This window comes from Gracilinanus agilis, chromosome 3, assembly GCF_016433145.1.
Source record: "Gracilinanus agilis isolate LMUSP501 chromosome 3, AgileGrace, whole genome shotgun sequence".
Lineage (NCBI taxonomy): Eukaryota > Metazoa > Chordata > Mammalia > Didelphimorphia > Didelphidae > Gracilinanus > Gracilinanus agilis.
The window spans coordinates 241,039,997-241,055,449 of NC_058132.1; the positions used below are offsets into that span (position 1 = coordinate 241,039,997).

The following is a 15,453-nucleotide window of genomic DNA, read 5'->3' on the forward strand; positions in this document are numbered from 1 at the left end:
TTATATATCTTCATTTATATATATATATATTTATACATTTTCATTTATAAAAGATAGCCTTAATACTGACATAATTACTGTTGAAACTGAAGGTACTTCTTCATGGAAAGAAATAAACCATATAGTGACATGACTGGAAAAGTAAATGTGGAAGAAAAGATATTTTGCTTTTCTTTTGGCTTTCTTAAATGATATAAACAACATTAAGATTAACATGGGCCAGATTTTCCATTTGAAACTACATAATAATATTAAATTGGTTGTCAGTACCTTTCACTAGTCTGTTTATAGGAAGAAGAGAAATTTCAAGTTTAAGAGCTAATGTGTAGAAGTATATAATCACCGAACTGATGCTCAGTCTCCTATGTCCCACACGCTTCACACCCAACCTGCCTACCCTTAGTTCTTCTCAGCCATATAATTGTGGTCCAGAATTTGAGTAGGTACTTAAAAAATGTTACTTATTGATTGATTGATTGATTGGTTGATTTCAGCACTAAAGATGGGGGAAAATCTGTACTTTAAAGGAATTGAAAACTGATATAAAATTCATTTGAGCAGTAAGGACAAAAACTTAGTTGAAATTTTGTCCTTACTGAAGAAAAACTGGTATCAATTTAGCATTTCAAGAGCAAGTGTATTCTAATGCCTTATTCCAATTATATTGTTTCTGATTCTTGATGTTGGTTCTTCTCACTCTATATTTACAGCTTTTCAGAGTAACCCTGTGTAGAGTAATTCTATTGGTGAATTATATTCTATGAAGATGAGCATCAAGATTCCTGGCTAACTAATAAGCACTAGTTGAAAAATTAATTTGAAAACTGCTAAAGACCTTTCATTTTAAGAAGTGAATTAATTTGCCTACATGGAAATTTTTTGATAACTCAGATTATTAAATATGTATCCCAAACCCATTTATTCAAATAGTGACATTTTAAAAACAGCTGCAGCAAAAGATTGTAGGTTTTTTTTCCCCTCCCTTATACTTTTTGATGGCCTCTAAATTAATTCCAAAGAGATTTTACATTGGAGAGGGCACGTCTTTCTTCTTTCTCTTCAGTGAGAAAGCTATCTTCGGAGTTGCCTGACATTATTTTAAATGCATGCCCACTGTAAATCCAGTTAGAAAGGAATGCCCCAAGTGGAGAGGGACAGCTGAGCCATCCATCAGAAAACAATATGACTGGGAGACACAGTGCTGAAAAGTTCTTAGGAGTTTTAATCCTATTTGGGTTTGTTTGTTTCCAGCAGGTCTCAGTAGATGAGGAGTGAACAAAATGAATCAAAATAGGTCATTAATGATTATTGCCTTTCTATGAATGCAAATATCAGCAGAAAGTTTAACTAGCAGTTTGGTGACTTAGTCAATCCTGGGTGCATCCTTTGCCCCATGTTGTAGCTTTAGCCACATTTGATTTTGTGATATATTTTAATGGGGAGAATATTTACAAGTTAAAACAAAAGATGCAAACAGTCAGTCATGTGCTCAGTCATCTTATCCTTTATTTGATAACATATTTTAACAATTGATAGAATCTTACGTACCATGCCTTCATTTTTCATAATCACTAAAGAACTACATTATAAATCTTTCAGCTGCCATTTTAACAGAAGATTATAGACTGGGGATAGGGAATAAGATTTGTAATATAAAGCTGCATGATCACTTTCTTGAGACTGCATACAGATAACAATATTACTTTCCTCTTCATAAATTCACCTGTGAAACTATAGGATATTTTTTTAAGCCTATGGCACCCAGTATTCACAGGCAATCTTCCATCCAAGTATGAACCAGGCCCAGCCCTGCTTAGCTTCCAAGATTAGGATATATTATTAAAAATATTACATTTCACTTTGGTAACTTTTTTCCTGAAATGCTTTGGTAATTTTTAATGGTACAAGTAATTTTCGGAGGGGATCCTAATGCCAGATTAATATACATTTCCTGTCAGGTCCATCTGGGTGATGTACCACCCACACACACAGCCCTTCCCCTGCTGATTGCCCCAACCCTAATATAATTCACCCTTTATAATCCTCTCAAAAGTAGGGGAATATATTTGCATTGTTTTTAAATAGTGAATTTATTTAGGCATACTAATAGTCCTGATGACTCCCTGAAAGTTGAAAACTAAGGTTCTAAAGGGAAATAGGTAATTATGTATTTAAGAGATATATATTATTATATATGTATATAGAGAGGGTATTTATGTATATTATATATGTATGTATAGAGAGAGCTCTCTATATAGGAAAGATATATGTATCATATGTATATAATATGGAGATTATATAAGTATTTGTGTGGAGAGAGAGAAATTAGTATAAAGGGAATAGATAAAGACAGACAGATAGATAGCCTTCTCTCCAGAAAAGATCTCTGGCAATTTGGATGGGTCCTCCATAAAGTATTTCTAGTAAGACATGGCGGTGAGGAGAATCATGTAGGATAGGATATGGAGGGGCTATGATCTGCCCAAGTGGAAATATTTCCCATGCTTAGTGATTCATCTATTTCATTACCAGAAGGGAGAACTTAAAGGTAAAATGGTGGTCTTGCCTATTGCCATATTCATATAGCCTAGGGAATATAGATTTGGAGATGGAAGGAAACTCACAGGTCATCTAGTCCAACTCCCCATTTTTTCTGATGGAGAGAAACTGAGGCTCAAAGAGAATAAGTAACCTATTTGCTCAAAGCCATCCAGATAATAAGAGAGAGAGCTGGGATTTGAACCCTTATGTCTTTGACTCCAAATTGTAAGGGATAAAATATTAAAGGATTGGACTAAATTTTTGAGGAATGTGGTCGCTATAATTATTACTCAAGTCAGAATGACTTTTTAGTAATTTATTTATAAAATAGAGGGAAAGAGTGAAAGTAAGGAAATCAGAGAGAGAAGATAATTACCTTGGCCCGGTCTGAACCAGGCAGTATAGAGAGCCTGCTCTATATGATAGGAGTCCTGAATGGCGTTTAATGGCGTCGGATTGATAAGACAGGAAAAAGAAAATGAGAACAACTAGACTAGTGGTTAGCCCATGCTGCTCCAACCACTATGGAGTTTGGGGTTTATTTTTATACTGGTTTCAAACAAAGAACACAAAGAAAGAGTCACAGCTGTGAGGGGGTTACAAATCATACACAACCCATTAAAGTCTAAAAAGTAGAGATATAGGTACAAGGACAAAGGCCAGATTCCAACCACCAATTAGTAGGGGGTTAATTCTGAGAGCAGAAACATATTTCATGGAGATTTTTACTAATTGCGTTCTGCCTTGATTTACAGGATTGCACCTGGTCAGATAAGGTCCGGCTCCAGCTTATCTAAGTAATATTTTTTAGGGTTCAGGCTTCTTAATTATCAAGGAGAGAAATTGTTAACTCAGTAGCTGCTGGTCTGATTAAGGACTCAAAGCTTTCCAATAAGAATATTGAGAAAAGGTGGGGATCTGAAAATGAGTCAAAAGAGGAGCCTCAGATTTTTACCTTAGATGGCCCATTCTATCTGCATCTGACATGCAGTGCAGAAAAATCATACAGTTTTACTTGCCGATGATTTTGTAATGGGATCCAGATAAAACATCTATTACAGACTCTATTTCTCTAAATGTCTCCTAATAGCCTCCTGGAGGGGTCAAGCTGTTTTTGGATTAACCAACCTGCTAGGACCAGAGCTTTTCAGGGCTCAAGTGACCAGGACCAAACACAAAGACTGCCTCAGCCTGGATTGGTCACGTAGGGAATCCAGATAACAGGCCCTAAATTTAACCCTATTTCTCCAATGGCTCTCTACAAGGCAGGGTTTCAGAGGCCCCAGCAAAGGGGGCCCTGTGGTAAATTACACAAGGGTTTTAGCCACGAGGCCACCTCCAAGACAAGAGGCCTCTCCAGAGGCTAGTACCTCAGAAAAGCTAGGAAAAAGAGTCAGTCTTTTTCACTCACCCACATGGTAATTCTAAGGGAAAAATCCAAGAGTAGTCCAAGGTCCCAAGCCAAAGCTCTTTCAAGTTCAAGTTGAAGGCGAAAGACTTCCTCACAGGAAGTCCTTGCCACTTTTAAAGACCATTCCATTTGTCACTTCCTGTGCCTTCCTTCCACTTTACACAGACCAATTATAGTTAAAGTTTTGTTTAGGACTACCAGAGGGCAGTCACTCGATTCTGATTCGTCACCCACTATTGTACAGATGGGTCACAGATCTCCCCTTACTTAAAGATAAGTGGTGTGCATACATTTTTCTGGTGATTAAATCTAAAAATGGGCAGAGGAGAGTTAATCCCATCTTCACAAAATTCAGCATACTTTCTATTAGACTCACACTTTCTCTGCATTCCATCTACATAAAATTCTGGATAATAAAAGTATAGAATGTAATAGAAAAAACATGGAGAAATATCCCCAAGCTTTTCTCCTAAAGGGGTGTGTGTGTGTGTGTGTGTGTGTGTGTGTGTGTGTGTGTGTGTGTGTGTGTGTAATTTTGCTTTGGGGGACACTGGGGGAGCAAAACAGGAGAAAGTAGAAGAAATATCCTCAGATACCATTACTTTGTCTTAAACCCTTATCTCCCATCTTAGGATCAATAATGTGTATTGTTTCCAAGGCAGAAAGAGAAATAAGAGGAGTTAAGTGACTTGTCCAGGGCCAGGGAGCTGGGGAATGTCTGGAGCCAGATTTGAACGCAGGAACTCCTGTTTCTAGGATTGGCTCTCTATCCACCAAGCCACCTAGCTGCCCCAAACAATATTACTTTCAAAGACACCTCCTCCACTTGTAGAAAGTCAACCGCTATAGTAGATTCCAAGGAGAACAGCCCCAAAACATTAAATATTCATGGATAAGGAGCACTATATTAGAGGCTTGAATTATAGGAACTAGACAAGAGACAGATCCTGCCCTAATGGATCTTATGTGCTAGGCTTCTTGTCAAAGAAGAGTCACATCAGAGGACTTCTCAGGCTCAGGATGCCTCTGAAGGGTCTTGTGGTTGTCAGAACTTCAGCTGCATAATAAGGAACTGAAATTAAATGAGCCTGGCCAAATAATGGTGTCCTCTATGCCTTGATGGCTTAAGCTTTCTTGACCCTCAGTCCTTTTTTTTTTTCTTTTTTTGTGGAAAAATTCTTAGGTAACCAGTTCATATGGATTATTTTGTTATTCAGCAATTTTGTTTCCAAAGATTTTCTAGGAGCCAAGAGCAATGGACCATTGGAGCTATGGGTAGGAGACACATTCCTGTTTTCACTTGTAATGAGATTACTTTTGCTGCTACTCATCCTTTCCTGAATGGTGGAGGGGAGGAGAAATTAATTTTTAGTTATAGAAAAGCTTGAATGAGAGCCTGGGTTTCATTATCCTCTTCATGTTCTGGCTAATGGGAAGAAGTAGATTGTGGCCATAGAGATCATCCTTATCTTGGCATTTAATGCAGTTTCACTGAACTGTATCTTCATGGCTAAGTGCTAATTGACACGCTTAATGTCCTACAGTGAGCCCTGAAAGAAGTTAATGAGGAAATGACACTCTAGTATCTTGGGCTGAAGTCATTTTTTTAAGGGAATACCAGTTTCTTGAGCCAAAGTGTAGCAAAGTCATAACGTAGTTTAGTGCCCTGGATAAGAACAGTTACCAGAGGATGTGCTAGTGTCCCGCAGTTCTGGGAGCCCTGAAAAATGAAATCTTCCCAGCCACCCACTAGCAGCATCCCACCTAATATTTTTTTTAATGCACTTTGTATAGATTGACTAAATTGTTTCTTGATTGTAGTTAAATATGAAACCAATGAGACATGATCATCCCGCTGCAGTCATTTCAAGAAGCATGCTTTTCCTAATTTTTTTAGTTTTAATTAAATTACATTATTAACTTATTTAACAGGTATCCTTCAATAAAGGTACCTGTGTGCCAGATATTTCAAATGTGCTCAAATAACTTTTCCAGCGCCTTGATTTTATTACTAGCTATTGCCAAAGTAATTTTTGTTGAAATTCAGTTAGCTGTTTCTGTAGAAGCTTTGGGTATGTCTGAATATTTTATCTAAATAGATTTTATCTGAATATATTTAAATCCTGCTCAACCTACCTTAGGCCTAATAGCCCAGGGCAGAGATTAAGATAAGTGAAATAAATAGAAAACCTGAAAATTACAGTTAGATTATGCTTCCTTCTCACTAGAACAGTGTTTGTTTTTTGGTTTGGGCTTTTTTTCCTTTTAACACAACAGGCAAAAGCCCTGGAGACAGGCATCCAGAAGGTGTGATATACAGGTGACTAATCTCTAGAAATTTAAATGTAAAAAGTCAGGCAAGAAAAGTGCTGATTGTGTACAGACACCAAAGGGCCTTGGTGTGTTTGATAAGCACCTGATCCTTCCAGTGTTGAAGGAAAATGGATTATATACTAAGTTTCTCCCCACAACCTTTATTTTTATTTTTATTTTTTTGTTTTATATTTAATTTATGTTCATTTAATTTTTAATTATTAAAAATTAGGTCCAAAAAGGGATAGGGAAGCAACACACCCTGAACCACCTACAACAGGATCAGCAAGCATTTCCTTCAGAGATTAAGAAACAGACTAGTGGCCTCAAGGCTGTTGATTCTATGGTTGTGAGATTTGGGCCCAAGTTCAATGTCCTTTTCAACAGAAAGAGCTGCTTCATCCTCATCCCCTGGGAAGCCTGCTCCAAAAGAGTGGTTTCCCCAAAGCAAGGGTTTTGGAATGCAGAGAAGGCAGAAAGGTTAGGTGCCCACTCTCGCCCAGCTGGAGGGACTGGGCATGTGTAAGGGTGGATGGCAGCACTTTAGCCAAGCAATTCATGCCTAACAAACCAAAGGCAGATTTGCAAGCAGGAAAATGAGATGACACGCTCGAAAAAACACACTGCGATAAACTTCAGATGGTTTAGCCTCGCTGTGAAAGGCTGTGAGAGGCAACCTGGCAGGAAGTCACTTAGTCAAAGAGCCAGCGTTTATTAAGTGCCTACGGAGGGCTGGGCACTAGGTATCCTGCCCGCAACTGAGGACTGTTGGAGTCGCCTAGAGGGCACTGCCAATTTCCAGTCACATAGCCTGTAGTTGTCAGAGGTTTGAACCCATGTCTTTCTGGCTCCTGGGCCAGTTTTCTGGCCATTTCCTAAAACAGAATACTCCTCCAGTGAAATTTTTCATCAAGATAATAATTCCCATCCTGGAATCTCCTACCTAAAGCATTAAATCTAAATTTCTCTGCCTAATGATCAAGGTCTTCCATTTTTTCTCTAAAATTCTCCTCTCATTTTTCTCTAAATTACTTTTGTGGGGTGGCTGGGTAGCCCAGTGGATTGAGAGTCAGGCCTAGAGACAGGAGGTCCTAGGTTCAAATCTGACCTCAGACACTCCCAGCAGTGTGACCCTGGGTAAGTCACTTGACCCCCATTGCCCACCCTTACCATTCTTCCAGCTAGGAGCCAATACACAGAAGTTAAGGGTTTAATTAAAAAAAAAAAAAAAAAAGAAAAAGAAAGAAATTACTTTTGTTATCCTCTACTCCCTCCCTTCTCAGCAATTTGCATGGGTGACCCCTCTCACCAGAAGTGCTTTTCTTTCTCCATCATTTTGATCATCTCCTTTGAAACCCAGCTTAAAACTTATCTGCCATAGGAACTCTTCCATAACTAAAACTTATCTGACGGGATCACCCTTTTATTCAGAGGTTCTTACGATAAAAGCTGGAAGGTGTCAATGTGGAATCTAGAAACCCCAGTCTGGAGATCTTGGGAACCCCAAATTTGTAGCATCCTGAGGTTGGCCTTGTCCTGTAAGAATGAAAGCCCAACTTCACAAATTTGGATTAACAATGGACCTTAAAGTAGTTTAGGTGGAGCTGGCAAATCCTATCAGGTGTTAAGTATCCTTTTTCCCATAGTTTCTCCCTTTGAGTCAAAGTCCTTTCCCTGGTAGCCCAGCCTTTAGCTGGATCTTTCCCTTTTGTGTCCATTGTAAAATCATCAGCTTCTCCCTGAAGATCCCTTCTAGGACTTCCTTTTTTTTTTTCCTTTGTAGCCATTGTAAAGCCAATCCACTATACTCCCTCCCCACCCCCTACCTCAGTCCCCTAAATGGTATACAAGTCCCCCAATTTCTTTATTCTTCAGAACTGTCCATCTCAAGAGTTTGGCTTTCTCAGGAATTGGTGGCAAGAGCAGCCAGAGTCTCTGGGCTATATGTGGGTTTGTAGCGTGCTTGGAGGCCTTGAGGAAAGCACTGTTGAGGAACCACTGAACACGTTTCCTTAATTAAAGAAGTGGTTTTTCTGAATAATAGTTCTGTGTTTTTTCAAGTTTAACAAAGGGAACTTATACATCATTCAATCTAAACTCCTTAAACAGATGAGGAAACCGAAGACTTTCCACATATTCCTTTGGTTCTAGGTTACCTTGTTCTTGTTAATTATCTTCTGTGGTATTTTTCATTCTATGGATTTTGGTTGTCTTTCCACTTTTGTAAGTTCCTTGAGGACAGGTGTTGTGACTTATAGACCTCAGAGTCATAGATAGAGAGTTGGAAGGGATCTCAGAGGCCATCTAGACCAGACCTTTTCTTTTACAGATAAAGAAACTGAGGCCCAGGAGGTTTATAATTTACTCTTCCCACATTAGGTATCAGAGGAAAGATCTGAATCCGCATCCTTTAACTCCAAAATTAGTGCTTATTTCACCATTCCTTACTACTTCCTATTTCTTCTATACCTTTTTTTTTAACAAACCAATACAATAAAATTTTTTTTTATTTAGTTTTTATAATTAAAAAAAATTCTTACTTTCTACCTTAGAATCAATACTAAGTATTGGTTCCAAGGCAGAAAAGTGGTAAGGGGTTGGCAGTTGGAGTGAAGTGATTTGCCTAGGGTCACACAGCTAAAAAATATCAGAGACCAAATTTGAACCCAAGATGTCCTATCTTTAGGCCTGGCTCTCTATCCACCAAGCCATCTAGCTACCCCATCTTGATATAATTTTTAAATAATCTCTTTCTAACATTTTGTGATCCATATTCTCTCCCTCTCTTCCACCTCTCCCCACTTCCCAAAAGAGCAGGTATTATGATATAGATTTCCATGTGTTATCTTAAAATACATATCTCCGTGTTCATCATGTTGTGAAAGAAAACACATTTGCTCATACTAGAGAAAAATTCATAGAAGAAATAAAGTGAAGAATGGGGTGCTTCCATCTGCATTCAGACTCTGTCAGTTACTTTTATTAGCAGTGGATAGATGTTTTCATCTTGAGTCTCTTTTGGAGTTGTCCTAGATCCTTGATTTGCTGATAATAGTTAAGTCATTCACAGTTGATCATCATTCTTTTGTAGCTCTTTCCCAACCATCCCCCCACTTTCAGTGTTATCTAGATGTACACACACACACACACACACACATTCCAATAGGTTATTCTCTACTCTGGTTTTCAATAAATGCTTGTTGAATGAAATGATAATTAAACGGAAGCATCGTCACACAGGTGGGTGTACACACGAATTCTACTAATATAAAGAAAATCGGTGCAATGAAGTTGGGCTAACGATACAATAATATTAAATCCAGTGGACTACACATACCCTAGTCTGCATTTCACCACTATTTTTATGACAAGCCAAAATGCACATATATGCTAGATATGAAATTGCAAAGACTATATATATAAAATTTTTTAGCAGTACATTAGCATTCTACACTGAAGTGTTAAAGGGAAAAGGCAGGCTTCTTAGGTCAGAGGAGAATTACTCAAAAGTCCATGAACCCATTAAATATTTTCTCTATCTCTTGCTGTTTGTTTGGCATTATGGAGATTTTATCAAGTCATTTTCCTTTGATCTTATCTCTTTCTCTTTGATCTAGGAGGGAAGTCATAATTCTATCAGTGTTTCCTTTAGAAACTAGCTGAAGGATGGCTTTGCCTTGCCTTTCCTGCTCCATCCAACTAGGTACCCCAAGATCCTCTCTCCCATTTTATAACTTCTGGTTTTTTTTTCTCTGAACTAGTTGACCACTTCCATCATGCAATTGAGAAAGTAACACTTCACTGATCATTTTGTTTACTATAATATTTAATCTATCTAATAGCTAAATGTATTCATTGGTGTTTAGAGCAAAATCTTGGGAGGTTTTAAATCAGAACAGATCAACCTTGGGGTGAATTGAAGAGGTTCAGATTGTGGTATAAGCACATCTGGGGAAAGGAGCAAGACACTGTAGACCCTGGGGCAGCCTGCAGAAACATAGTTGGAGGCCACCCTGGCTGTCAAAAACAAGGAGAAATGCACTAATAGAGAAATAAAATGGACACCAAATACAAATTCACTTTCTTTGCAGTTTTGCCAAGGGCCTGCTTGTGTTCTCTTTTCCTAGAATCCGAGGTCCTTCAGAGAAGTAGACATGGGTGCTCTGTAAAGAATACCACTGCATTAAAATCTCTCAGGTGCACATCTTAGCCACCCCACTCCTTCTCAGCATCCGATAAAGATGACGTTTCTTTCTCTAAAGCAGCACAAGCATAGCAAATGGGAAAGTCCTTTTAAGCCGGAGAGGTCCATGGGAAATAAACGGTATGGTCCCTGTGATGAAGAGTTCCTCTGTCCTCTAGGGACTGGCCACCAGGTGATGATTTTGGGGAGGGATATGTCAGCTAATGAAGACCATCTCTTGGGTGTGTATGTAGAGATTGCAGTCTGTGTCAGTGACCCACGAATGAATACAACACTAGCAAAATGAGAGCTCTCCCAAGCATGGAAACTTCCCCTATTAAATCGATTGATCAATCAGTAAACATTTATTAAGTGCCTACTGTGTGCCAGATAGAGATTGCAGTCTGTATCAGTGACCCATGAATGAACACAGCACTAGCAAAATGAGAGATCTCTCAAGCATGGAAACTTCCCCTATTAAATCGATTGATCAATCAGTAAACGTTTATTAAGCGCCTACTATGTGCCAGGTAGAGATTGCAGTCTGTGTCAGTGACCCATGAATGAACAAAGCACTAGATCTCCCAAGCATGGAAACTTCCCCTATTAAATTGATCAATCAATCAGTAAACATTTATTAAGCACCTACTATGTGCCAGGTACCGAGCTATAAACTGGGGATACAAAAAGAGGCCAAAGACAGCCCCTGCCCTCAAGGAGCTTACAATCTAAAGTAACCTCGTTGGCAAGGCACCTTCTATTTTTTGTTATCCTATTTCAAGCATCCGGCATGTAATAAAAGGCTTAATAAAATCTTTTATTTATTCATTGATTGATTGAAATAAGATACAAGTCTGCCATCTTACAGTCATGTAAATCGAATTCTAAAATTGATGCCTATTATTGAAAGTGTCTTTTTTTTTCCTACATTATCATCCATTGTGGTGTATGGAAATTAGCCAAAAAGTGAGCCTGATTTGTTCTCCTTTGTAGAGCCAGGCCGAGGCCCACTACAAAGGAAGTAAGCATGCCAAGAAGGTCAAAGCGCTTGAGGCATCGAAAAATAAACAAAAAGCTGGTTCTTCCAAGGACAGCGCAAAGGCTAATCCCAGCTGCTCCATCCCACCAGTCCCAGGCAACAGCTCTGACAAATCAGGTCAATGACAGCTTCGGTTCTTTACATTCTTTGTGATTTTCTTTCTTTTTTTTCTCTTTTTTTCTCTTTTTTTTTTGGTTGTTGTTTTCCTGAGTTGTTGCATGTTACTGTCCATGATTTGTTTGTAAGTATTAATATGTTTTCCTTCACAGGAAGGGTTTTGTTCACTGTCCAACATCTAAATGTTTTTATCTGTGTCAGTCAGTAGAAGACCATTCATTCCCTGTGGGAAGATTGTGGAGTGAGTAATGGAGAAAAAAAAAAAAAAAACAAACCCTGGCCCTGGAGTCAGAAGGCACAAGCTTTATTGAGTCTTAGCTCCAGCCCTTGAGTGGTTGTGTGACTTCTGGCAAGTGATTTCTTTCTGCTCTCGGCCTCAGTTTCCCCATTTGTAAAAATGAAAGGATAAACGTGGATGATGGATTTCTAAGGTCTCTGCCACTGGTTAAGTTCTGAAAGTCTGTGAAATAGAATTATACGTGTGTTATACTCATTATACACACACATGCATGCTCTGAATTGGTCTTATATTCACATTCTAATGCATAGCATTTCTTACTTAAAACCAAGGAACCCAGAATTGAAATCTGGCTTATGATTTTATTTACTTATTAGTAGATACAAACTCTTAGAGATTTAGCAAAGTCACAGGCTACGGGCAGCTAAGTGGCACAGTGGAAAGAGTATCAGGCCTGGAAGAGAAAGGACCTGGGTTCAAATGTGACCTCAGATACTTCCTAGCTGTGTGACCAAGGGCAAATCACTTAAACTGAATTGCCTAACCCTTGCCCTTCTATCTTAGAGTTTTACTAAAAGAGAAAGTAAGGGTTTAAAAAAAAAAAAGATGCAGACTTTCTGGCTACAAAGGATCCAAAGCAAGATAAAAATGGTATCCAAAGGAATTAAATAAGTTCTACCTCTCTTTTCCATTCTATTTAGTGCTTCCTTTACCCCAGAATTGCCAGGTGCATTTACTTCTGATTGGGGTTTTTGAGAGAGAGCATCCTGGCCAAATGGATAGAGTGAGTGAAATCTTTTGTGTGAGATCTAATTTCAAAGAAGTGCCTGTGAGATTGCACATAAGATTGCATATTATATCTCTGTAAATCTTAGAGATCATTGCATCTACCCACTTTGTTTTACAAATGGAACTGAGCCCAGAGAAGGAAAATGACCTAGCTTCAGTTGGCTATTTAGTGGCAAAGCAGAGACTAGAATCCAAGGCTCCTTCCTTCTAGTCCTTTGTATTTTCTGTTATGCTCAACTGTCATTTATCATCTTAAGAATTGGAAATTCTATCCAGTGCTCATTCAAGTTCCCTATGGCCTTGGGGGAAAAAAAAGTGTTTTTTCCCTATCTCCTGAAATGTAGAGCTCTCTATCTACACCACATGACTATCAATGGCTTAGCATCTTTGATGAGTAGAAATTAAAGAGAGAGGTTACATCGGAGAGTCTAGGGTGGACCAACTTATATTTCCTGAGAAGTCTTAAATCCAAAAGATTCAGTGCATAGAGATAAATAAAGCTCCAAGTTTCCTAGCACACAGGTAGTATGAAATTGGATTTTAATGGGCTTTCCTCACTCCTGTAGACCTATGCCTGATGGATGGGTCATTTTGTTTCAGTTGATGACCTCTTTTTTTAATGGAAGTGTTTCTGTATCATTTGTGCTCTCTTCCCTTTCAACCAACTTCCTTGTTAAGCTGTTGGATTAAACAGTGGCTCTGACTTTCCTCTGCAATCAGAGTGATTTGGAGTAGAGATAGAGGTTTAAGGGCACCTTTAGAATGGCAGCAATAGGACCATAGGACTGTGGATAAGGAACTAATCCACAGTTCTAGGAGTTGACTTCCTGAGCTCCAGGGGGACAAAGGTGGGGACCGTTGTTGACTGGATCCAATGAGGGTGGGTTCCGGATGTTCACTGGAGTACTAAAGGGATCTGTGAACTTATTTCCTGTGGATGTTTCCTCAGCAAAGCTCCCAGCCACTCTCCAACATGAAAGACAGTCAGTGAGTCACTCAGTCTGTAAACACGTGTAAAGACCCTGTGGATTAAGTGTTAGACATGGCGGCCATGGAGAGATGCCATGCCTGGAAATCTGCCACGGCTGACATCTTGCTGATGACCATTGAGAAGCTAGAGAACCTAGAGTTTGCTCTATGAGATTTAAGAAATAACAATTGTTATTCTTGACTTCTTTGCTTTCTATCATTAATGGGGTGGTTAGGTGGCCTGGCTTGGAGTCAAGAAGACTTACGTTCCTGAGTTCAAATCTGGCCTCAAGACACGTACTAGCTGTGTGACTCTAGACAAGTCCCTTCACCCCAATTGCCTCAGTTTCCTTATCTGTAAAATGAGCTGGAGAAGGAAGTGGCTAACCACTCCAGTATCTCTGCCAAGAAAATCTCCAGTGGGATCCCAAAGAGTCAGACATAACTGAAAATGACTAAACAATTTTTCATTAATATGTAGATTTTAAAAATTAATATCCAATATCTCCAAGTATAATATTTATAAAGTTTATTATTAAAACTAGAGGGAGCTCACCCAAGCCACTCACATGGAAAAAGAAAGGGAGGGGGAGGAGAAACCGAAACCTTATACAGACAACACAACAATGCAAACGTAAATGAAAGGGAAAAGGAATTGTGGGAGATGGAGTCCAAGGGTTCAAGATTCTAATTAATACAAATAGAACCTTTAATACTTTTCTCTAGTGTCTTAATGCTTAGAGAACACTTTTATGATGACTGGACATTGGATAGTATATTATTATCTCCATTTTACAGATGAGGAAATAGACTCACACAGCTCATAAGATAAGATAATAAGGGACTGCTACGTGGCTCAGTCAATAGTGGAGAATGGGAGGTTGGAGGTTCAAATCTGGCCTCAGACACTTGCTAGCTGTGTGATCCTGGCCCTTACTCTTCTTCCTTACAATCAATTCATAGTATTACTTCTAAGACAGAAAGTAAAGGTTTGAAAAAAAAGATGAATTAATATTATGTCAACTGCTTGGCAGCTGTGAAATTCTATGTAAACATAAGTTGTAATCTTTATTATTTTACCTCTAAGGAAGCTGAGAAGCAGTACAGGGTTAGAGCAGCCTCTCGCTCCGGGTCACACAGCCTTGCTGAGCGGGGTCTCTGGACTCGGTCCCTCACATCCGTGGACTTTCCATTGGACAGGGCTGTCTCCTGCGAGATTCCGAAGGAAAGAGGTCACTGTCAATGGGGTTATTAAGTGGATTGTGCTTCTCATCTGCAGCAGGTCTTCCAGGGAAACAATTAAAGCGATGGTGGTTTGTGCTAGCCTAGAAATTGTACAGTACAGACTTTTTCACCTGAGCCTCTGGCTTAATAACCAGTCCAGGGAGATGGCGGAGAGGGATCGCATGTGTTCTGCCACTGAGCTCTGAGATGTCAGTGTCCACAGCACAATTGTAGATAACTGCCTGGGGTTTGGATTTGGGATGGGGATGAAATGCAAGGTAATGAGCAGAAAAGAGAGAACTAAAGAAAGGATTACAGATCCTTAGAGGCCATCTAGTCCCTTCCAGGGGTGAATAAGAACCCTTTCCATAACATAAACTTCCCCCAGGAAAGATCATAACTCTAGCCTAAGGCCTCCTAGGAGAGGACACCCATTCTAATACAGCCTGAGCAGAGCACGATTCCTCAAAGCACAGAGAACGTTTTTAAAAGGAGATGAAATTGTGTGAGAGAAGAAAAAGGAAAGGATAAAAACGAGACTTAAAGGTTTGCACCAAGGAGAGAAAACTTAAAAGGGTTCAGGGTACCTTATCTACCCAATACATAGGCAGCTAGGCCTTTATTATTCC

General features: G+C 39.1%; 1 protein-coding gene across 2 annotated transcripts in view; it reads left to right on the forward strand.

Moving 5' to 3' along the window:
- Positions 1 to 15,453, forward strand: part of ZNF385B (zinc finger protein 385B) — a 403,118-nt gene that overhangs the window by 340,431 nt on the left and 47,234 nt on the right. For both annotated transcript variants that reach the window (XM_044669740.1, XM_044669741.1), the window contains one exon: positions 11,442 to 11,604. In XM_044669740.1, coding sequence (XP_044525675.1) covers positions 11,442 to 11,604 — 163 coding nt within the window. The remainder of the gene's footprint in view (positions 1 to 11,441; positions 11,605 to 15,453) is intronic.